Source organism: Sinocyclocheilus rhinocerous, unplaced genomic scaffold (assembly GCF_001515625.1).
Source record: "Sinocyclocheilus rhinocerous isolate Xijiao unplaced genomic scaffold, SAMN03320098_v1.1 scaffold512, whole genome shotgun sequence".
Taxonomy (NCBI): Eukaryota; Metazoa; Chordata; class Actinopteri; order Cypriniformes; family Cyprinidae; genus Sinocyclocheilus; species Sinocyclocheilus rhinocerous.
Window position 1 is genome coordinate 597,551 of NW_015638979.1, and position 25,162 is coordinate 622,712.

General features: G+C 37.9%; 1 protein-coding gene across 1 annotated transcript in view; it reads left to right on the forward strand.

Moving 5' to 3' along the window:
* The window catches only part of LOC107750749 (CUB and sushi domain-containing protein 1), a 495,842-nt gene that overhangs the window by 383,412 nt on the left and 87,268 nt on the right, over positions 1–25,162 (forward strand). Inside the window, exons 26-29 of the mRNA XM_016566272.1 lie at positions 347–538; positions 4,073–4,211; positions 6,341–6,528; positions 12,075–12,269. Of these exons, the coding sequence (XP_016421758.1) occupies positions 347–538; positions 4,073–4,211; positions 6,341–6,528; positions 12,075–12,269 (714 nt within the window). The remainder of the gene's footprint in view (positions 1–346; positions 539–4,072; positions 4,212–6,340; positions 6,529–12,074; positions 12,270–25,162) is intronic.

Here is a 25,162-nt window from a genome sequence, read left to right on the forward strand (position 1 = left end):
ATTGTTATAACAAAGCCTTTCTCTCTTGTAAATTTCCTCAGATCTCTCTGCTCTCATTATACATTGTTTATGTATTTTGGCTATGGAGCATATTTTTGTTAAGAGAGCAGAAACGGTTGCATATTTTATTTGACTTTTTGACAGTAATATGATATGATTGATGAAATATAATGAAATTAAAATCTCCATAAACATGAGTTTAACACCATCGCATATGTGAGCTGCTGTGCGACTTGGCATATTTAGTCAAGAGCAGAGGTCCGTTTTCCCATGAATAAGTGATTTTCCGCTCGCTCTAATGTCTCACTGATCCACAGCTGATTCAAAATGTATCTTTTTATTTCAGCTACAGTTGCCACGACCTGCAATGACCCAGGGACCCCTCAAAATGGGACACGCTACGGAGACAGCAGGGAGCCTGGCGACACCATTTCCTTTCAGTGTGACCCTGGGTACCAGATTCAAGGAGTGTCTGAAATCACTTGCGTTCAGCTCAACAGCCGATTTTTCTGGCAGCCGGACCCACCCACCTGCATCGGTGAGATCCGACTTGAGTCTGTGCTTTTTAGTTTGCTTACTGGAAAGCTCCTTACAGAGTAAAAAATGGATACCCTGTTAAATACATCCCTTCATTTTTTAAAAGTGAAATATTAATATAAATTACAGCTGTCAATGAAATACATTGATTTAGAGTGATTAAATACAGACACAAACAAAGCAAAACAAAGATACTTTAGAAATACAGATGATACAACAGAACCACTGTTTGTTTGCTTGCTTGCTTGTTTGTTTGTTTTTTCATTGAAATGGTCCAACGTTTTTACACGTTTTATATGATAATATAGTTTTCTCTGAAGTACATTAGATTTTAATGTAAATAATTTTTTTTTTTTTATGTTGCAGCCTCATGCTAAAATGCTTTAAATGACTTTTTCAAATCAAACTGGACTCCATAGACCATAATCCCAAAGCTGGAAACAGATTTGGGTTAACTTTGCAATGTATTAAAAAATTAGGTAGCACTTTAGTATAGGGACCAATTCTCACTATAAACTAGTTGCTTATTAGCATGCCTGTTATTAACATATTGGCTGTTTATTAGTACTTATAAAGCACATATTCTACATGACCATATTCTACATCCCTAATACCTAAACTTAGCAACTACCTTACTAACTAGTAATAAGCAACAAATTAGGAGATTATTGAGGCAAAAGTCGTAGTTAATGGTTAATAAAGTGTGACCAAAAATCTAAACTTAAATAATTACTCTGGGGTCATCTTTAGGATGTTTCTGCACTTTGATTGGAGTCCATCACAATTAATTTGACTGGACATGTTTTGGAAAGGCACATACCTGTCTATATAAGGTCTAGCATGTATAATTAAGGTATAACTGGTCTAATGCATATCAGAGCAATAAGCAAAGACATATTATGGCTAAGTGGCCTCTCCTCAGGACATGATACATGAAAACCTGCTTGAAGTGCCTAAAGGACTCTCAGACTATGGGAAACAAAATGATCTGGTTTGATGAACCTCAATTCCAAGCATCATATCTGGAGTAAACAAGGCACTGCTCATCACCGGTGAAGCATGGTGGTGACCTATCCAGGCTCATTGGAAATACGTGCCTCTACCTACATTTCTGCAGAACTAAAAAAGCATACCTATACGTACAAATCGCTGCAGTTTGAACACTAGAGGCAGAAAAACTCAGAAAACTTTTAATCCTTTTCACACAAAGTATGATTTACTGGGACAGAGTTTCCAACACTGTTTGCTTGGTAGCTCACGTGATACAGCGTTGCACTTGTAAGGTGAAGTGCTTCAGTACGAATCCTGTGAAACTAAGGTTCGACAAAACAGCTCAAACCTGCGTATAAGAAAGTAAAATAGCACGGTTGCATCAACGATTGTGTTTTTATATCACTTTGCATTTGCTAACACTATCGGGTTGGTTTAGGGTTGGGTTTGGTGTATGTTATTTTCCAACACGATGAAGCATTAACGTTTAGTGACGATTCCCGGACATTTAAATTCTGAACCGCCACAATACATACCTGGACCAACGTAAGATAAATGCAGCAAAACGTGCCTGTACCAACATAATAAAAACATGGCCATGGTCACACATTGAACACACATTTTTTAGTGCCACTCACTGGACTTTTTACTTTGGAACTGCAGCAAAACGTGCAGTAAGGTACCGTAATATGCAGAAACGTTGCCATAAGGCAAGCATGCATTTCCAATGAGCCTTGGTTAGTGGTGACTGCACTCCATCATGCTGTGGGGGAAGCACTGGTACTGGTCATGGTAGAAGGAAACCTGAACATACCAAAGTACAGAAATATCCTTAATGAAAACCTGATCCAGAGCGCTCAGACGGGACTGAACATTAACCTTCCAGTAGGACAATTATTCTAAGGACACAGCCAAGACAATACAAGAGTGGCTTAGGTACGACTCTGTGAATGTCCTTGAGAGACTCAGCCAGAGCCCAGACTTAAACCCAGTCAAATATTTCTTGAGAAACTTGAAAATGTCTGTCCACCGACGGTCTCAATCCAACCTGAGAGAACTGAATACTTTCGCAAGGCAATGTATATCAAAATCTAAAACCATCACTGTACCATTGTACCACCACAGTACTTTTTTGTAACTCTACTCAGTTGTCCACTACCAATCATAAAGTCATAGCATTATAAAACTGTTCAAACTTAGCATTCATGTATCAGGTGGTCTTGTAGAAGAGATTTAAGAGAGATACATATTAGCTCAGCATTATAGGGAAAAGTAGAGGTGTCTCACCCACTGCATTACAAAGTTGCTTTTATATTATTACCATGACCTTCTCTCAGACCTCCAGTATTTTTCTGCTTCTTTTCTCTCATTTTTTTTTTCAGTCAGGCAGTATGCTCTGCACCTTCTAAGCATGTTAAAGAATAGCTTTTTTTTCTCCAGTGTCCCTATTGACTTTTTTTGATGTCATGCTTTGCCAGTTGCCATGAAATTTTACAAGGTCCTCTCGGGTTCAGGAAGCAAACATCCCATTCATCTTCTCCGTAGAGAAATTGATTTTTAATGATAATATTTAAACCATTCAAGGCAGACCTAGCATGAGCTCAGAAGTTGTTAGAGGATGATAAGAACCTTCATTAAACAAAAAAAAGCATATAAAATTACTGAGCATATAATTCTGTACCATAAATTCTAATCGGTCTTATTTTACATATTGGGCAATAACCTGGTCAGTAGTTTTATATAGTGCTGGGCGGTATGACCAAAAATGTATATCACGGTATTTTTCAAAATGATACCGCGAAAAGGGCCCCCTTTCAAACAGTGTAGCGTTCCGAATGTTGTTTAAGCGTTTAAGCAGGTATTGTGGTATTTAAAAAATTCATATCATAACAAAAATAAACACCGGTATTCGGTATGAACCGGTATACCGCCCAGCACTAGTTTTATAGTGTATTGACTTTTTTCAGTCTTTTGCAGTGCTTCATGGGACGTAGTTTATTCTGTCATCAAATACATTAAGTACACAGTTTTTTACAGCAATACTTGCTCCATATCAAATTTTTTATCTTGTGATCTCAGAGCTCATTGATTTGGTTCATGGCTTAGACTATTTTTATTGAAAAATTGTTTTAGATGCATAGAGAAATACTTCCAGAACCAAAGCCAGCAAAAATTGGCAGGTCCTATCATAACAGTGCTGCTCAGTGCCAAACTTCAAATACAGTTTTTTTTTTTCTTTTTTTCTTGGCCAATGTAGTCAGTATATCAATGGTTGTTTCTCCGAACAAGACATCCCCTTCACATCTACAATTCTCTTAGATGGTTGGTTAATAAAGTCCTGCCCAATCTCCTTTACAATACATCTTAGTTCCATTTATTGATTATTATCATTTAATGTTGTGGGGTGTAGTTGTCCTGCTATATTAACTGATAATGAGCTCAGAGTAATCATCCTATAATCAGGCTGCTGAAACATTGTTTATTTTTACCGTGTTGAAGGATCACATTAAATAATCTCTCGTCCTCACTCTCCTTGTTATAACAGCTACCTGCGGGGGCAATGTGACAGGGCCTGCTGGGGTAATTCTATCACCCAACTATCCCCAACCCTACCCACCAGGAAAAGAGTGTGACTGGCGGATAAAAGTCAACCCTGACTTTGTCATCGCTTTAATCTTCAAAAGGTAATGTGCTCACACAGCACTGAGTGCCTCTCACTCTCATGACACTCGAAGGGGTGTAACATCTCTTACAGGGTTATATTCACAAGTGCATTTTTAAACTACAGTTTCTATAAATTTGAAGTGTATTTGAACATATTTAGTCTGATTTTAATTGTGAAATGGGGTTGCGAATTGAGAAATTGAGAAAGATTTCTCTGATATCTTGATCTCTACGTTTATTGTGCTACATAAATATACTGTAAGATTCAGAACTCAGACCTTCCTCATTAGTCCAACAATTGCTTTAATTAAAACCAAGCTGCTAAAACAAGTCATTTTGTAATTCCTACATTTATTACACAATAGAGATTAATACAAGACTCCCTGCACAGGCACAGAACAACACCTGCTTCTTCATCATTGTCTCTTTGGCCTATCCATGAACCGACAGGATAAAAATGTCAAAAGGCATCACTGGACTAAAAATAGCTTTACTATTCAAAGGATACTAATGATAGGAAATTGACTATTGATGCATTTTTGGTAAACCAATCACAAATCGACACAGACTTTGCAAATAGACTTTTTAAAGAAATATATAAAACTGACAGTATTGCCACAACACTATTTTAATTATAATGCTAAATAATACTCCCTTTAAAATCACTGGAGCTGTCAGTCACTTCAGTTCAGTGCTGACTGAGTTCTGTACTCTGGCCAAAAATCCCGTTATAATCAATGCCGCTGTCTACACTTCTCATTGAATCTCATATTTAAATTGTGTTTGCATTGTGTTGATTGTGTTGTTTATAATGAAAGCACTTGTGAGAGTGCAAATTTCAAGTTACAATGGCAAGATCATTGTGTTCACACACTCAACAGACATGACTGTGATACAATGTTCAGCAATGGGAGTAGATCTAAATGTTATGCTATAATCAACCCTTTCATCAAATAGTTGATCTCAGAAGGTGTACTAGTCAAAAACATACCAAAGGTTTGCAAAAGATACCTTAAACAGAACATTTAAACAAGGGGTTAAAATCAGGGTGGAAAATGGTCTTTTATTTGTAAATTATGACCATTGTTGATGTAAAAAAAAATCATACTAATTATATCAGTGCACAACAGGAAACAACAACAAAAAAAAATAATTTAGTTCACGACCCCTTTAATAAACAAACATTCAGTGAACAGGGAGTATGCCAGGTACATATGTGGCATTTCTAGACAAATCAATATGCCGTTGCCAGATTACATTGAGTCAATATTTCATTTTGTTTAATAAATAAACTTTAACTTTATCATTGTGGGGCTCTTAATTTCAGAGAATACTATAATTTACCTTAAAGTCTTTAAAATGGAGCCAGACTGCATGGAGCAGATTTAGAAGATGAAAACCTGAAACTGAATTTCTAAGAAGCTAATGATTTTTATTTATTTATTTTTTTTGTACTTAGGGGTGGAAATGCCTCAGTGTTGAAACATATTATGAATTCAAATCACTGCAGTTTATTATGAGTGTCATGTATCTCAGCCCTTGCACACAAATCCACAATCACAATCATCAACTCACATACTTGAATCTTTATGATCATGATTATGACTCTGATTGCTTATGTTTCACTCAGCCAAAATGATCAGAACTTCATGGACTTTAATTATAATTACAAAACAGACCAACTAGAAAGAAGGATTTACTTCTGGAAACTAGCAGGCTTTCTGATGAAGCAGGTTAAGCAAGAATGCATGGGTTGAACACGTTCCTGGATTACCATCCTTGTTTATTAAAAGCATTTATCAAATAAATAATAAAAATAGCTCCCTTAAATTATTGCATGCTTTAATATATGAATGCATAATATTAGAAAGCAATATTTATTTACATATTTTTTTTTACTAAAACATTTTAATTCATGAAAAGTGCCACACGGTTAAGTCTAAGCACACCGTATTGGTTAAGCATCTTAAGCTTCCTGGTTGGGATACCTGCACGTGACCTTTCAATGCAGAAGACTGACATCCAAAATTTAACATCTGTTTGTATTTGGAAGGGTGTTGTCAAATTTATATAAAATCAATGATTTCACTACATCAGTGAGACCTTATACATATAACAATCTCTAAATCTTTCTCCATTTGTTGTGCAGTTTTAACATGGAGCCCAGCTATGACTTCCTCCATATCTATGAGGGTGAGGACTCCAACGGACCCCTGATCATCAGTCTGCAGGGCAACCAGGTTCCTGAGCGCATCGAAAGCAGTGGAAACAGCCTTTTTCTGGCCTTCCGCAGTGATGCCTCCCTGGGGATGTCTGGTTTTGCTATCGAATATAAAGGCAAGTTTCACCTTGCAGGTGTGTGGTTTGTTCCCTTGAGGGCAGGGCTGGGAAAACGAGTGAAGCACAACCACTGGGTCGGTGTTCACTTTCAGATTATATTTAAGGGGCAAGTGTCATGAAGACATGTCCAGGTCACATGTTAAAACAAAACAAAACTTAGTGCTGCCCAGGTCAGATTTTTTGCATTGTGACATTTAAACACACATTGTCCTTGAATGTTTCTTTTTATTTTTATTATTAATCACACATTATATTAATGCACATGAAATTTGAGATAATCAGAATGATACAGTAAGGAGGAAATATGCTTAATTGCCATTAAAGTGCAAAAAATCTTAGCGATCCTAAAAATAGGCAACTTTTTTTTCTTTTATGTTTGGAGTTAAATATGACCTAGAGATGTTCTCGATGGGTTTCACTTAAACTGCATAATTCTCTTGGCTATAAAAGCCAAGAACGTCAGATAGTTTTGACTGCTATGTCAGTTAAAGCTGATGGACCCTGCAGTAATTAGATTTGCTTTCCTCTTAAATGAGTAACAATGGATTTTTGTCTTTTATGTGGACTGTAAAGGCTGGTAAAATATCTGAATTATCTAAGAACTGTGTCTTGGATGGAATTAGTTTCAGCATGACAATAGCTAATGTTGAGCATCCCTTTTGTAACTTACGAATTCAAGTAAGAATTCATTAATACTGTAACACCCATTGACCACTGACCCTGATGACCAGATAAGGATTCTAGAGTTTTGCAACTATTTTCTGCTCACCCTAAGAAGATGAGGCTGAGGGAGCTCTGACATGTTAAAAGCACACGCTGGATTTTTATATATTTGAGATGCTGATATTAAAGACCCTACTGAATTACAATTGGAGGGCTTTGTGGCTTTTAGCCCATGTCTATTAGATTAGATTAGTATGCTGGTATTCCTAAATTTGACTTCTAAACAAGTCTTTCTCTTCCAGGAAATTGAACACAAAATATTGATGACTTATCTTGCTCTCAGGGTCTCATCCAAAATGTGGTCCAATTAAATGCTCTCCATGAGAATGTCCCCTGAGTAGCAATAACAAGTAGCAAATATTTAAAGGGGTCATATGATGTTGCTAAAAAGAACATTATTTTGTGTATTTGATCTAATGAAATGTGTTTATGCGGTTTAAGGTTCAAAAAACATTATTTTCCACATACTGTACATTATTGTTTCTCCTCTATGCCCCGCCTTTCTGAAAAGCGTCGATTTGTACAAAGCTCATCGTTCTGAAAAGCGAGGTGTGCTCTGATTGGCCAGCTATCCAGTGTGTTGTGATTGGCCGAATACCTCAAGCATGTGACGGAAATGTTACCTGTATAGGGTCAGCATGCATGCCGAAGGGGAAACAGGGGAACTGAATTAACCAGAACACCGGCATTGTAGGCTACTCTCCCAGGAAACATTTTACACTTCTCCGTAAAATGCGCTGCACACATCTGAATATTTGGGTTGAACTGTTCTGGAACTGTGTTGCAAATACAACTTAACCACTGATTTATAGTTGTGTCCTCTTTAGGAAGACCAAACAAAGTAGTTTTGCTTTCACAACGAAACACACAGCGTCTCCACGACAGCTAGCTTGAAATCGCATCATATGACCCCTTTAATAAACGTAAGGATTTTGGATATTGTCCCAAATTCCGATTTCAGTAAGGAGTACGTCAACACAGCCACAGGTAGGACAACTACTGTATGTTCGTATAGCCATTTCATGGGGTCTTTAACAGCACCGCCAGATTTTGGATTTACTTGTGCCATTGGCATTGAAGTTTGGCATCTGTACTGATCTGTACTAGCAGTGAAGTAGTCGTCAGCTGCCATGTTCGTGGCATATAGATCTCACATCAGTTAATTAGCAGAAGTTATCACTCCACCGTATGCATGACGTCATTAATGTGACCATGTTTGGGAAACAGTCGTGAGTGGCTAGTTAGTTTCCACAATGGCGCATTGTACCGTGGTAGTTAATCAGTGAGTGACATTGTTGTACGAGAAACACACCCCTGGAGTGCTAAATTCATGCATTAGTGAAAGAGCATATGTTAAATGGCTCGCAAGGGTGCAACTTTGCTGTGATTAGTCAAAAAAAAGCTCTTAAGTGGTATTGAGTTATATGTTGTACTTCTCTTCAGCAATACTATTAACCTTTCTCAGTGAATACCTGGCAATATTCCCCACGGAAGAGCATTTTGTTCGCCAATTCGCTCTTTGTAAATGCTCTTTTAAAAAGAATGTGAGTTTGTATTGCGAAAATCAGGGCATGCGACAATGACAATGCACCGTCCCTAACGTGCTATGCACCTCCCTGAAATAAGTTCTACTCCCAGCGGCCCTTTTTATATGATGATTATGGTTGAGTAAAAGTGCAGTTCATGGATTGTTGAATATTTTAATTGTAATTATTTTAATGGCAGCCTATTGCACAGTGTAGATGAACTCTGACTTCAACCTTTTGTCTTTGCTCCACATGAATACCCAATGCATGTAAAAGCTTGCTTGCCAATGTATTATATTGCTTTGTTGATGGTCTCAACATCCCACAATGCTTCAGGATTTCACTTTCATGTCGTGCCATTAGGTTCGCCCCGTGTTTGTCGGGAAACTGAGAGATGCATGGGAGTTAGATTTTTGCTGTGAAAGCTCATCAGATAACACAATCACAATTCACAGGTGATGGGACTATTCGAATTCAGTGGTTGAAATCCTGGTGGAGCATCTAATTTTGCAGTATTGATTATATTTCTGATAGTATTTCATTGCATTTCTTCTGACTTCAATTTAAAGGTGAAGTATGTAATATCTGCTAAAACTGTTTTTAAAAAAGTTTTGAAGTCTATATCATTAGTGGGACATTTGTGTTGTTTCTGGATGTGTGTAGCACATGTTGCAAACAAATAAATAAACAGGTTTGTTTGGCATTTCAACAGTGATTGTGAATGATCACAATTGCATGAGTGATTTGCAAAGGTTCTGCAAAGACTGCAGTAATTGAAAAAAAAAAAAGCAATATAAATAAATAAACACTATGTATAAAAATGGTCTGTTTAATTTTTACGGGTGGGAGAGGATGGAAATGGTCATAAAAAGCTAAGTAATTTTATTTTTTTACAAAGTAGCCTTGACTAACATTGTAAGTGGACCTTTAATGTTTGATATGACCTTGTTAATATTAGAACTGCACATGTTTGGAGTAGGCGACATTGAAAGGATGCTGCTTTCTCCTTCATGAATCATTGGTGTTGTCTATGTAATTGTTCCCAAGCTCAGATCTGAAAGTGATTATATCATTGTTTGCTGTTTGTTCTTTGATTGCCACAACAACACTCTATTCTGAGGCCTAAATATGTATCTCACTCTCTCCATCGAAGCCTTAATTAGAACATGTCATATATTTCAATGAAATGATGGAGTCTTTTTCTCTTTGTAGTTGTATTTTCTTTTGATTAATTCAGTGTCCTTATTTGCTCACTGTTTCTTTATATAAAGCCAATCTTTTATCTGATGTTGTTCATCACACACCAGTAAACACAATTATTAATGCCTTTACTAGGGGAAAGAAATGAATATGACAATAATACAGTCCAAAGACTTTTATACCTTGAGGAAAAGCACAACAGACTGAGAAATAGAAAAACATTAATATATTATAGTGGCCCTTAAAAACATGTACAAACACGGTTAATTTATGATTCATTATTTTATGGATCCAGAAGGCAGTGAAAGTGGGCGATCTCATGACAATATGCATATCAGGGTAAGAGGGACTGTGAAGATTCTGTTTGAATTTTAAGCTTCCAACTCCTGAAGGCAGCATATATGATATAAATGATGACAGGATATTCATTTTTGGGGCCTATTCCTTTTAGCCTGTGTGGTACACTCCAGGTGCACTCACTGTTCCTGTGTTGTAGCAGAAACAAGGAAGACTGTGTTGCACACGTGCTATTTTGCAGACAGAATCTTCCCCACCTCCTTCCCACTTTCGCAGGTCCCTAAAGCTGTTAACTGTCAAGTTGTTTGGCAGCCTCTCCAAGCACCACCTCCGGAGCTTTCTCCAACTGTCCTTCTCCCTGTGTCGGGTGCCAGAAGGACAGAGACCATCTTCTGCTGCCCCGGCGCCTTCACCTGCCTTTCCCCTGGTGTTAGTTCGCTTTAATGCATGATGCCCTCAAGCAACTGTCTGCTCCCTCTTCACACTCACTGTCGATCTTGCTTTTTCCTCTTATGCTACCTCTCTTTTTCCTTCTGTCTGTTACCTGTCTCAGCCCTGGGAATGGCTGGCAGGGAACACAAGTGCAGGATACGATTGTGCATCTGAGTTGAATTACAGGTACTAGGGCTGTCAATCAATTAAAAATCATGTGATGAAATGACTGAAATCAGCATTTCTCAACAGGCGTGTTCTGAGAACATTGAAGGACGCTGGAAGGTGGCATTTGTTTAAGGCGGGTTTATACTAAAGATTCACGGTGAGACAAGCTAAAAGCTAAAACCTGTAACCGCTTGCAAAAGAATGCACCGATACCACTTTTTCCAGAACTCGTCCGATACGATACTTTTATTTTTGGTACTTGCCGATACCGAGTACCGATACCAATACCAATATTTTCATTGCATTTGTACATTTTTTAAATATTGGGTACAGAAACCAAAAGAGTATGTATAATGTTAGTTGGTTAACTTCATTTATCAAATAGATACAGTAAAACCAAAATTTATTCAGACACCTTCAACATTTCTCACATTATCACAGTTTATTCGCTATAGTTTAGAAAATGGTAATAAAACATGACAAGAACTCAGAGTTAAACTGTGTCAGAACAAATTCAGCTTGATAATGTTAGATAACTTTGATAGAAAGGTATGTAATAGATTACAATCAACCAAAAATGTTTCTCCATTGCAGCAGCTTAGTACTGTAATCACGCGATTTGCTGTAAAAATGCAAGGAACCACTCACTATAAATTTCCTAACTGTGATATTTTCATAAATAAAAGTTGTGTTTTTTTCATCTGAAACGTGCAGTGATTTATTTTCCAAAGCCACTCACATAATGCAGAAACACTCATGAAGCAAGCAAAACACGTGCAACGGCGCACACGTATTTGTACTGGTGCAGAATGAGAGGGACAAGTACAGACATCTTTAATCTCTAACAGCTCCATTCTGCTGTCTGTTGTCGGTGTTTCTTTGTCTGAATATAGCACTTATCACATGCTGTGTGGTATCGGCGTTTGGTATCGGGGCATTTTAACGAGTACGAGTACGAGTACAGGAGCTCCGTATCGGGCCCGATACCGATACCAGTATCAGGTATCGGTGCATCCCTAATTCTAACACTTCCCCGGACACATCTGTAAACTTTAAAGTGAACGCTCAAAATCCATTTGTCCGAAATTACGTAGACTATGCCGAAAAAAATGGGGCATCCATTAATTGAAGAAAAATGTTTTTCGCTTCACATTATCTGTGCAATTTTAAAACTTTCTTATTCTTATTTCTTTACAGAAAAGCCACGAGAAGCATGCTTTGACCCTGGGAACATAATGAACGGAACTAGACTGGGGATGGACTACAAGTTGGGATCAACTGTAACATATCAGTGTGATTCTGGGTACACCATTGCAGGACCACCCACTCTCACCTGCATCATGGGGGCTGATGGGAAACCTGTATGGGACAAAGCTCTGCCTACGTGTAAAGGTAGGACCTGCAAATGCAGTTTCTGTACAGAGGCATTAAGGGTTAAATGGGAGTTTGGCTGTTTATTGTTGCAGAGTAATGAGGCAACTTGTCACATTAATATACAATTCAACAGACATGTGTTCACAGGTGTGTGTAAACTGATTATTTTACAAATCCTCAGAATGTGGCTTTTTTTTTTTTGTACTCAAGTGGTACAAAATGTGTTTTTACACTGATGACAGACATATATTGGCTTGCATCTATCAAATTCTAAATGAAAATGAATGAGATTAAGTGGCTTTTGTTTGTCAAGTATTTAATTCACTGGATTATTTAAAAATAGACATCATGACATGAATATTTTATACATAAATAATTTTTCCCGTTCCATTACCATGATTCCATATTCATACTATGGCATACTTTTTTAAATTTTAACACCGCCCACTAGTAATGTAAAGTTTTAATCATTGCTTTTTTTTTTTCACAGATTGGTTGGTAGTTTATTGATTTTAGAACCTTGATTTAGCCATTTTTCCTGCAGTTTTAAATTCAAAGTACTGATGCATGTTAACTTGATTAAGCACTTCTTCGTCTAAAGAAATTAGCAGCAGCCTGCTTATCAGAGACAGTATTCCTTTTGTTGTTTGCAATCTTGTTAATTGAGTTAATTGATTAGGCCTTTGTTACATGCATAGTCCTACTCTGTCACACTGCCAGTACCCAGCCAATATTCATTGGGTTTGTAGAAACCGTCTGGTGCTCCCATTGGCTTACACAGAGAGAGACAGATGCAGACAGAGGTCTTTGTCCCTCAGTGAGAGATGAGAGAGCCTGGGTGGTGACAAGTGCCACTCATTCACACATTTCCTGTCAACCCGAGACCTTTCTCGATTCTTCAGCTTCCCCCTCTGTCTGTCTTACATTTCTTTTTTTCAAACCTGCGTTTTGGTCAAATATTCAGGCAAAGCATAGACATATCAATTAGTGTTAATAAGTGATTTGAAGATTTGCAAAAGTAATCCAAATTATTTGATGTATATATACTGTGTATATTATTTATTTATTTTATCAAATTCATGAAAAAGCACTTTATATGCTTCTGTTTTCTGTTTCAGAACCAAGATAGATGAAAATAAATAAATAAAAACTGTAGAACTAGATATGGTTTTCAAATTTCACACGTTAATTTAGGGACCAATTCTCAACTAGTATGACTTTTGCCTCAGTAAACTCCTACCCCATACAGTTTTTTTAGGTATGGGAAGGGTTAAGGGGTCTAAAATATCATCATGCAAAATAAGAGATTAATATGTGCTTTATAAGTACAAATAAATAGCCAATATATTAGTAATAGGCATGCTAATAAGCAACTAGTTAGTAGTGAGAATTGGTCCCTACACTAAAGCGTTACCCAAATTGTATGTTGCACTTCAAAGATATTTCAACAATTTTTCATATCCAGTGAAGTGCAAATCGATGTGGTTCAATAATCCGACCAATCATAATTGCACAAACACAAACACATTTCCAATGCCCATCCTCCAACCCGTCTTGGTTGAGTCAGTGTTGTTATGTCCAGCTCAGTTGGTCCGCTCAAATAACCAGATATTAATTTTGTTTCGTGCCGCTAGCAGCGCAGAAATCACACACTTCACTCTTATGTAATTCCCAGTGTTTTTTGTAGTAATAGCTCAAATCATGACAGAAGAAGCATGTGCTCCCTCTGAACCCAGCTTGTTCAAATACAACACCAGGTTATAGATATGAACGTGCAATGAACATCATTGACCCTAATCCGAAGGTCAAACAAGGGTTTTTGCACCTCAATAGCATCCGCTGATTATTTAACCTCTTTTGATGGAGATGGAAAGCTGCTGACGCCCTTTGCGAGACAGCCTCATTTCCGCACTCCAGGAACATTTTGTTTGTCCTCACTGATGGAATTTCCAGCACGTTGCTTCGCCCATCTTTATGCATGAGCTCTAACTGTGGGGTAGAGACATATTCCTATACAGGTCATTGTTGAGCTAACATAATCATCTGATTGTGTCATGAGAGATGCTTTATTTGATCTTAATCATCCGCACAGAGTGTACGCAAGCCCACGTTCGCACAATCCATTAGTTTTCTGCCTGCTAAGAATCCCCCCTGCTCCTCTATTAGTTAAGTGAGTATATCTACCAGAGACAACTGGATCCTGGAGAGGTTGGACAGCCTGGCTCAGTCGATATCAGTCTCTTTAAATAACGGTAGCATGGATTTTTTTTTTTTATAATGTAGTTTTATGGTAGCAGGGATAAACTGTTTTTTTTTTTAATGTAATAATGGAGTGTTGCAGTCAATTGCAGTTCAACCGTGCAATTTTGCTGCTTCAGTTAGGCAGTCCTGTTGAAACCCCAAGCAAGCTGATTTGCTACAATTTTATACAAACTGGAAACATCCTAGCAACTGTCTAGCAACTACTCAGAACACCTTCACAACCACATGACAAGGCCTGCGTCACATCAAACATCAGATCCCTCTTCAAACTGACAAAGTATTCAAAGGCTCATATAACGTGCAGACTTCAGACTGTTTAAAACTTCTAGGCAAAGGCTGTCAATCCAACATTCAAAGTTTGCCTTGAACTTGACTTCTGTAGTTGTGATGGTGCTGGTTTGGTCCTTTTCTAGCTGGTGAACCACACAGCAATCCAGTTCAACAGTAAACATAGCCATTGAAACTGCTTTACCAGGATAATCTTGGTGCATATTCTCGTAAAGCAACATACTGTAATTGGGTCACTAGCATTCTTTTCAGCTGGAAATGTAATTTTTTTTTTTGTAATATATATATATATACATTTAGATTACCAGCAAAGTCCATTACAGCAAAATCCATCAATCTTTTTACTTACAGTCTTAAAAAGTCTTAAAGCGAGCTGGGACTTTCTTAAGCCTCGTTTCCACCGCAGGAACTTTCCCCAGGAACTAGGGACTTTGGGCCGGTACTCTGTGTGTTTCCACCGCAGGAACCAAGATCTAAATAAAGTTTCAGTTAAAAATTTGCCCCTCAGCAGTGTTAATTTTGACAGGCATTTTTGATTTAGTCTTAGTCTTTATCTTGAGACAAAAATGCTTAAAGGTCTTAGTCGCATTTTAGTCATTTGAGTCTTTCATAGTTTTAGTCTAGTTCAGGGGTCGGCAACCTTTTCGTTTCGTTCGTAACATTTTTAATTTTTCTGGTTAACCACTGTGCCAATACCCCCCTCCCCCTTTTAAAGGGGACCTAACACACACAATTTCACCCAGTCTCATATTAATCTTGAGTACCTATAGAGTAGTACTGCATCCTTCATATCTCCAAAAAGTCTTTAGTTTTATCATAGTTATAAAAGAAAGATACAGCTTTACGATTCTCTCAGAAAACAGCTGAGCTCCTGGAGGCGCGCCGTGGGCGGAGCTAAAGATTGATGATCACTTGAGCGCCGATTGCCAACAAAACACAGACATTTGATGCAGTTTAACTTACCATCTGCAGTTCTGAGTCATGACCGGGATCTTTTATAGCTGGGACCGCTCCATATTTTTAGTATCAAAAATTGTGGAAATCCAGCGCCGAACTGGGCCTTGTTTATAAAACATTCGATAGTCAACAAACACACTTGCGAAACTCCGTTACTGCCTCGGAAAACAAACTGCATCCGCTGTTAACGTAACGCTGGATTCTTCAGGAAGCTGAACAAGGTTATCTTTCTCTTGCAACCAAAAACACCTCTTTAGATACATTCTTCTCGAGCGAGTCCCGTGCAGTGCTGCTGAATGAAGTGCGTTGATGGGCGCGCTCTTGCTCTCGCTCTGGTTGACGTGTGCCGATTGCCAGCAAAACGCTCTTCCGGGAGAAATGCCCATATAAGGAGTTCCACCCTTCATTACGTCATGAAGAGCCACGATCGAAAAAAAAAAAAAACTTTCTGAAACTTGTAAGAAACCCGGAAGTGTGTATTTGGCACAGAAATGCTTCTACACTTATGTAGTTATACATACACATCCAAATCATTTTTTGAAACTTTGGCCATTTTTAGCATGAGAATCCAACTCTTTAACTGTGTAAACAACTCTGAATGCATGAAACAGCATTGTACCCCCTCCCCCTTAATGCATTCTGTATTTATACAGTACATAAACATTTTTAAATGATACCACTGTATGTGTGTTTGTGACAAGGCCAATGCATTAAAACCGTTCAGTTTAATCACCGTTCTATATTAATGCGCTGCTTTAATTGATGCGCGCGCACACACACCACTCGCATACAGAGATGTGAGATTGCGCTGTGCAAAAAGTAACATTCAGTAACAAGCTCATAAACTTGTTGTCAGCGCTGCCACGTGACTTTTATTAATCGATACTGAATCGATACATTATATTTCTCAGCAACGAGGGGGGTAAAATCGCTGTTTGTTAAGTAACTAAACTCAGCTTCATTGTTTGTAGAGAGACACACAGACGCAATTTACACATCTCTCTCTCTCTCTCAAAATGGCCATATTTGAGAAAAATTTTTTTTGAGTAGTTTGCATCACAGGATACAGCTGTCGGTCATTTAACATTTCTATGGTAAAACGTATCGTTAAAAGTTGACTAATATAAAATTATTTGCAGCTTCATCTTACCTCGCTCTCTTTAATGTTAAACTGATGCTTCGCGCTCTGCTTCTGTGAACAGTAAACCCTGCCTACTTTGATTTGATTGGCCATCTCAGTCATTTTGAAATTGACAAGTGCTGTTAGACCGCTGAGGCTTTGACCTAAAGCGCCTATTATGTGCAGCAGTCGCGCACGCATCCGTAGACTAGCGCAAGTTATTTCTCACACTTTAATAGTATTTATAGCTCCTAACAGGCTGTGTGACTATGAGAAGTTATTACTTCAAAATGTACGTCAGTATGCAGTTTTCCCTATTGCTTGCGTGTCAGCGATTATCCCTCTGCGTGCCACTGTTGGCACGCGTGCCGTAGTCTGGTTTTAGTCAACGAAAAGTCATTGCATTTTTGTCAACTTTTAGTCATTACTTTTAGTCAAACTGCAGTTACCAACATTTATTTTGGTAGCTATTTTATATGTAGTCTTCAAACAAAAATAGTCATTTATTCTTCTCTCTTTAGACCAAATCAATTAAGTTAATGAGAAATTTAAATCAAGGATTGAATTTGGATAAACTTGAATAAATGATGACAATTTCCATTTTTGGGTGAACTATCCCTTTAACAGTAGTGAAGAGAGAGCAACTTATAAAAATTATAATTGTTCATATATAATATATATAATATTTATAATTTATAATTTTTTGAAAAAGAAGCACAATAAGACAATTAGACAAATACGAAAGAGATACAAATTAAATAAATTTTTCAGATACATTAGGTTTACTTAACATTTATTTAACATGTTTTGTTGGTTAACATTAATGACACGGATAGGTACTTACTTAGGAATGCTGTCCCTTTAAGACTGAAGGCATGCATGTAATACTGACACACGTTCAGTTTTCACCCACCTGTTTACGTTCACTTAATCCATAACCGACTGTATTTACGTGAGATACTCTACACGATAGACATTTGGACTGCTGTGTGTGTATTTGAGCACTGAGAACTGATCGCGCGCTGTACATGAGAACTGAAGAAGTGTAGTGTGCGTTAGAGAGAGCACTTCTATCAGTGCGATTCTGCCTAGACTTCACTAACTTTAAGTTAATCGACAACGAATTGTGACTCCCGGGAAAAACGGGACGTCTGGTCACCTTATCCCTACCCCTTCGGGTACATTGTTTCAGATCGCTAGTTCGCGTTATGGTAGCCTATCCATCCACTGCGGCTGCCATACTGAGACTAGATATGCTATCCCTACCCCTTCGGGTACATTGTTTCAGATCGCTAGTTCGCGTTTTGGTAGCCTATCCATCCACTGCGACTGCCATACTGAGACTAGATATGCAAACACCCCTTATCCGATTGCAATCCAATGACAGGGACGCACATTTTGAAGGACAAGACCTATAGGATGCATTTTGTATGTCCGGTAGTCCTCAAATAACATTATAGTCCCGTCTTGTCTTGTTAACGGAGACGTGGCATAAATTTAGTCATATTTTTTATCATCAGATATTAGTTTTAGCTCGTCAACGTTTCGTCTTAGTCACAGAAAAAATTTTCGTTAACGAATATTTTTCGTCGTCGTCTTCGTTGACTAAATTAACACTGTGTCAATGAAGTACACACAATTTACCAGCATGCATTTATCTGATCACGCAGCATTGTATTTCAACCACCATATATTCGGCAATTTTTTTTTTTATGTTACTGTTATTGTGTCATGAAATGTAATTTTAAAAGCATTTCAGGCGAGAATGTAGTTGTTTAAAACTCAAATCTGCGGTTTATTTATAAAGACAGCGCCTATTTGAAAATGTGCTTCACTGATTTCGGAGACGTGAGCTCCACGCGATCATCGGACGCTCAGTACTCATGTTTCCCGACGAGAGCAGCCTCAACCCGGCTAGACCTTCTGACATTTGCCGCTGGCTCTGATGTCTCTGTAGTGGTTAAACATAAGATTGTCACGGGTGCACACACACGAGGGACGAGGAGACGCTGGAGAATACTTTACACAAGACTTTATTCGTAGGAAACCAAGGGAGACAAACTCAGGAAGACGTATACAGGAAGACCTTCAACAGCGGACAGAGAACTAGGGACTGGGAACACTATTTATACACACAGGAGGAGGGGATGACGAGACACACCTGGGAGCCATGACACATCAAGGGAAACACCTGGGAAGAAATCAACTTAATAAGGGCATAAGAAGGCAATTTCTGCGGCTATTAATATGTTTAAATGAAAACGAAAAGAGGCAGTAGTGTTTGATATCATATTTCATCGTATTGTAAATAAAGTGAGGAAAATTGCAGTAGCCAAGGCGAGCTGACTGACGTTATCAAGTACGCTGCTGTTTGCAGAATTACCGGACTTGCGTCGTCCCATCCGCGGGAGTTCACACTCCTGAGTCGAACTTACGAAGTTCGAACTACCGAGGAAGCAAGTTCGAAATTTGCGTACCTGGTATTGAGAAACGTGCGCAGACCTACGTCACCAGACTATTTGACTAATCTTCTCGGTACTTTAGACCGCGATGGAAACACAGACAGCAACAGGTCTGGGGGAAAAAAGTTCCTGGGACAAATTGTTCCAGATAATTTCGGTGGAAAAGCGGCTTTAGGGGCAAATTTTTACCCGGAACTTTATTTAGATCCTGGTTCCTGCAGTGGAAACACACCGAGGACCGACCCAAAGTCCTGCGGTGGAAACGGGGCTAATAACATACAGAAGTATTTTGTGGTGGTCATGGTGCATTGATTCACAGAAAGTAGTTTGTTAGCTGTCCTCAGTCAGAGCTCTTCAGTGCAGAGGTGTGAGGTTAGACGAACTAGACGAGAGACTGTGAGCCATTTGTGATGACCTTCAGCAAGGAGAGGCAGCACGCCATCACTGCATTTATCCATTGTGTCGACCTCCAGTGCTACACAGTGCACATACTGTTCAAAGCATAGCTAACATACAGGAGCCTTAGGCAGGATAATGACTTTAACAAGATCATTTAGGAGTTAATGGGGTGTGATGCTCTCTCTTCAGTTAAGCCATACGAGCAGATGCATACGTATAATGCACATGTGCTGCGCACAGACACATGACTGTAATAAACAGGCCCATGTTCAGTCAAAGACAGCAGGAGACCAACCACTTGTAGGAAAACAAATACATGTAATACTCATATTAGGAGTAGTAACAAACATCCCAAGTCTTTCACCTTTTTGAGGTGTCACCTGTTGTTGTTGTTTTTTCTTCTTACAACATGATTTACATATCTACTGTATTTTTGTATTAAACCATTTTTGACAGATCAAAATTACTGATTTGAATTTGATTTTTGGAACTTAATTTTGACAAGCAGGAGCTGTACTTGTATGGCTATTACCAACTCAGACTGTGCATTGTCAATGATCGCAGCAAAAACTTGTATGTTGTACTCACATTTCTCTGGTGAGAGATGTATGTACTCACGTTTCTCTGGTGCACACAGTAACACACACAATGTCCTTCACGGGGGGAAAATAAATCTTCAAAAGTCTTTATTTGAAGGCCATAAAAATACAAAAGTGCTCAAAGCACTGCTCAAGCAGCTTCAGATTATGACTGCAAGTCGGAGGATATCAAACATGTTTTGAATTTTAGAATGCATGTTGTTTACATTTGCCACGTGTCTTCTAGCAGTAAGGCGCACATTTCTGCATGAGTTTGTTGTGATCGGAACAACTTTAAAGTCTGGTAAAAATTGATTCTCAGTCATTTCATGTATGATGGTCAGTTTTTCCTCTGTGACTATTATAAAGTTGGTAAGTGTGTGATGTCCAGTATTTTGAAATCTCTTCAGATTTTGAAAGTGATCTTGTGTATTCCAGCCTTTAGTAGAATAGAAGGAAAAAATATGAAATATATAAACTTCAAATTATAAATTATTATAAACACAACCCATTGTAGAACCCTTAAATTAATGTCGTTCTACTATCATTCTTACATGCAGCACAACTTTGACATGGAATAAAGTGGCCCATCATTTTTATAGCAATAAACTTATCAGCCCTAACTAAGAAATGTCTAATATTCCTATCCCTATGATATATGAAAAGCCGGAGGCTCTGAAAAAAAAAAAAAAAAAGTAAAGCAAACAGGATTGCAATTTATTACATGTCAGTGTTTGTAAATGATTTCCTTGATCTTTTGGCTGTCATGAAGAAAAGCTGTAAAGCAAACCACAGAAGAAAATATAAAATCTTTCCTTTTCTTTCCTCTCTTCTTTCTTGCTTTTTTTAAGATAGCCCACATAAAAATGCTGTCTAGGGACATAAACAAGATGGCCACCAAATTAAATGACCTGCCTTAAAGGCACTTTGACAGAATCTGCACCTGCAAAACTACTCCGATTTTCAAAGAGATAAAAACACCTGTAACGTTTACAGCAACCCTTTTGCATATTTATTGAATATTTTGGCTAATTTGTTTATAAATTAATCTAACAACAAGGTGCCATTAACACACACAACATACCAAACCATGTAGCAACATTGTAGAAACCATTCAGAACACCCTAACAACTGCCCAACAACCACAAAAGCTTTTAGTAACCACCTGGCAAAACTTCAAATCTCTGTTCAAACTGCTGCTCATTTGCAACTGCTCTCAACTTTACCGCATCACTGCACATGCCCACATAACACAATGATCTGCAGCGACGGGAAGTCATTTATTTTCTATGAGCAACAGCAACCATTGCTGTCACTCATTGAAAATGAATGATTTCCAGTCGCTGCAAATCACTTTATACAACATTTTTTTTTTTGTAAATACCCTATCAAGCACCCAGAACATCCTTAGCAATACACTAGCGACCATCTAGCAATGCTACGACAACTGCCTAGAGCATCCTAGCAGCCACCTACCTTTTCCTAGCAACACCCAAGCAACCATATATCAACATTCATGCAACCACTCAGAACACACCCCTTCAAACTTCAAATCTATCTTCATAACACAACCACATCATGCATTAACAAAATGCATATCTCTGTACGTGTTGCATATCTGTAAATGCCATAGTAGCCACCTAGAACATCATAGCAACTGTCTAGGAGGACGAGGCAGTCCTGAAATTGGAAGCTTTTCCCCCGTGTCCTGCAAGATCAATGATATGTCCAACATTGCTGTTATGTCTGTATTTTTTCCCCCTGACGTTAGAATACCACAATAAGAAATAGAATAATAAAAAATGTGATTGGCATTTAAAAATCCATTTGTGCTGCTGTCATGTCATGTTCTAGCTAAAGCAGGGAAAATAACCAACCGATGCATTTGTAGAAAGGGTTTATTTTTTTTTTCCTTTTCTCCACTGATTCTCCACATTTATATATATATATATATATATATATATATTAGTGCTGTCAAATGATTAATCATGATAATCACATCCAAAATAAAAGTTTTTCTTTACTCAATATGTGTGTACTGTGTATATTTATTATTTATGTACAAAGACACACACATGCAGTATATATTTTGAAAATATTTACATGTATTTACATGTAAATTTGTATATTCATATAATTTATATGTAAATATATTTAATATATAAACATTACATAGTTTTTTTAAATATATACATGCATGTGTTTGTATTTATATATACATAAAAAATATACACAGTACACACACATATTATGTGAACATAAACTTATTTTGGATGCGATTAATCACAATTAATTGTTTGACAGCACTAATATATATATATATATATATACATATATATATATATATATATACAATATTAGAATCATACTATGATTAGAAGCATAGTTTCTTGATAGTATCATAAGAGGTATCATATCGATCACAAGTACAGTATGGAGTACCACAAGGCTCAGTACTCGGACCGCTGCTTTTCATGCTTTACCTGTTACCCTTGAAAGATATCATATTGTTAGTATAACGTGTACTTAAATAGATCAGGCTCTTGGACACAATAAGCAAGCTAACATGCAGTACATTCAATATCCTTCATTCCATGTCAATATATATATATGTTTTATTCTATATATTTCAGTGTGTCAACAAGCATGAACAATAAATGCATAAGGGAACCCCAGAGTATGATATAATAGGGAACTCACGATGATTCAAACTTCAAATAAAGCAAAATTACGTTTTATTATGGATGCGCACACTTTATTTCATGTCTTCTGAACTATTGACAATCGAACACCCGCTTACCCCATTGTAAGGCTTGGAGGGGCCAAGACAATTTTTTATATAACTCCGATTGGATTCGTCTGAAAGAAGAAAGTCACATACACCTAGGATGCTTCGAGGGTGAGTAAAACACAGGCTAATTTTCATTTTTGGGTGAGCTAACCCTTTAACCACAGTGGTACGATGCATCATGAGAACAATTCACTAGCTAGTCATAACTGGTTCCATAAACCATAGAAACATGGATGTACCTCCGTCATTAAAACCACGTTGGTTTAACAATGTAAGACTGTCATTAATGATGTCATGCGCAGGTGGTGGAGTAATAACTGCTAATTCATTGTTTGTCAGTTATTATAGTTCATTTACACAAACAACAGAAAGCTGTTGCATTTTTATTTTTAGCATGCAGTATGGAATTGTCATACACTTCACTCCCATATAAGTACATGCAGTTCATTCAGTCAACAGTTTTCTCCACAACAATTTCTCAGAGATGCTGCTGTAATGAACATGGCATCTGAGGACTACTTCACTATTTCTGCTTTCCATCGTTTTGCTTTATTTGAAGTTTGAATCAACATGGGTTCCCTCTTACATCATACTCTCAGGTTCCCTTATGCATTTATTTTTCATGCTTGTTGACACACTGAAATATATAGAATGAAACATATGTACATATTGACATGGAATGAAGGATATAGAATGTACTGTATGTTAGCTTGCTTATTGTGCCCAAGAGCCTGATCTATTTAAGTGCATGCTATACTAACAAAATGTTATCTTTCAAGGGTAACTGGTAAAGCATGAAAAGCAGCGGTCCGAGTACTGAACCTTGTGGTACTCCATACTGTACTTGTGATCGATATGATGCCTCTTATGATACTAACAAGAAACTATGCTTCTAATCACAGATATAGAGCTGTACCGAATTGTTGAATTATGTTGGTAATAACAGAATTTGCAGTCATAGGTGGCTAACAATGCTTTATACAGAAATGCACCCCAGATCATTTTATCAACTTTCAGTCAACTGTTCGCCCAAAATTATACTATAGCATATGCTCCTCTAAAGAGCACTGCTCTGTGGTGCCTCTGAGTGAAGGTTTTGTGGCGGATATGCAGATCAGGATGAGCAGGACTGGGAAAACTTGGTTTGAATGTTAAGGTCCTCTCTCCCAAAGACTGCACGCGTGGAAGCGGCTTCTTTGTGCAAATGCCACGAGCATCAGTACGGCATCAGCTGTCTGATGAAATGGCACAGCATTTTATGCATTAGTGGCTCATGCAGGGTTAATGGGGTTTCATCAGAACACTCCAATAACTCCACTAACAGCCAATAATCCTGCCTTTCCCAAGTAAAATTATGATTCTTTAACAGTTACTGCTTGCAGAATGGACATTTCTAAGCGAGATAATTTATTTTAATATTGTTAGTGACAGCTTAACAAGTAAATGCTGTGACTATACGTTAGAAAAGTCGTTGAGCAGGCACTGACCGCATGGCTTTTTATTATTATTATTTTTTTTTACATGCTTGCAATTTCCATACTATCATTTGGAATACTGATGCGGCCCAGAGCCACGTCCTCAAGCTTTTAGACAAAACTCATTAGAAAGAGGTGAGATCCCTTTAAATAATGAAGGATTTTCCTCTCTTTCTTTGGTTCTCTTACCCAAACAGATCTTTTATTTGTTTCCATAGTAACTAAAAGACTGTCTCAGTACCGTTGAATGAGGACTCTTCCCTGGCTGTAAATAGTGAGAGGGTGTGGGGGTTGGGAGAATGGTGGAATGTCGCCTCTCAGAGGCCGTACGGATACACGGCTGCTTTTAATCTGTCAAAGCCTCCTTTTCATGTATGCATGATTTTGCACAGCTATGTTCATGCTTTGGATTTGCGAGTGAAGTTTGGGTCGGTCAGGTGGCAGCTACAGCTGTTGTCTTCATGCTTATGTGAGGCAGGAACACATGGGCTGATACATTTAGCCACGCATGCAGTCTGAGCACAACAGAGTGCTGCTAACAACAGCTAATGAGCTGCCGACTTAAGAAAGATACAGTTA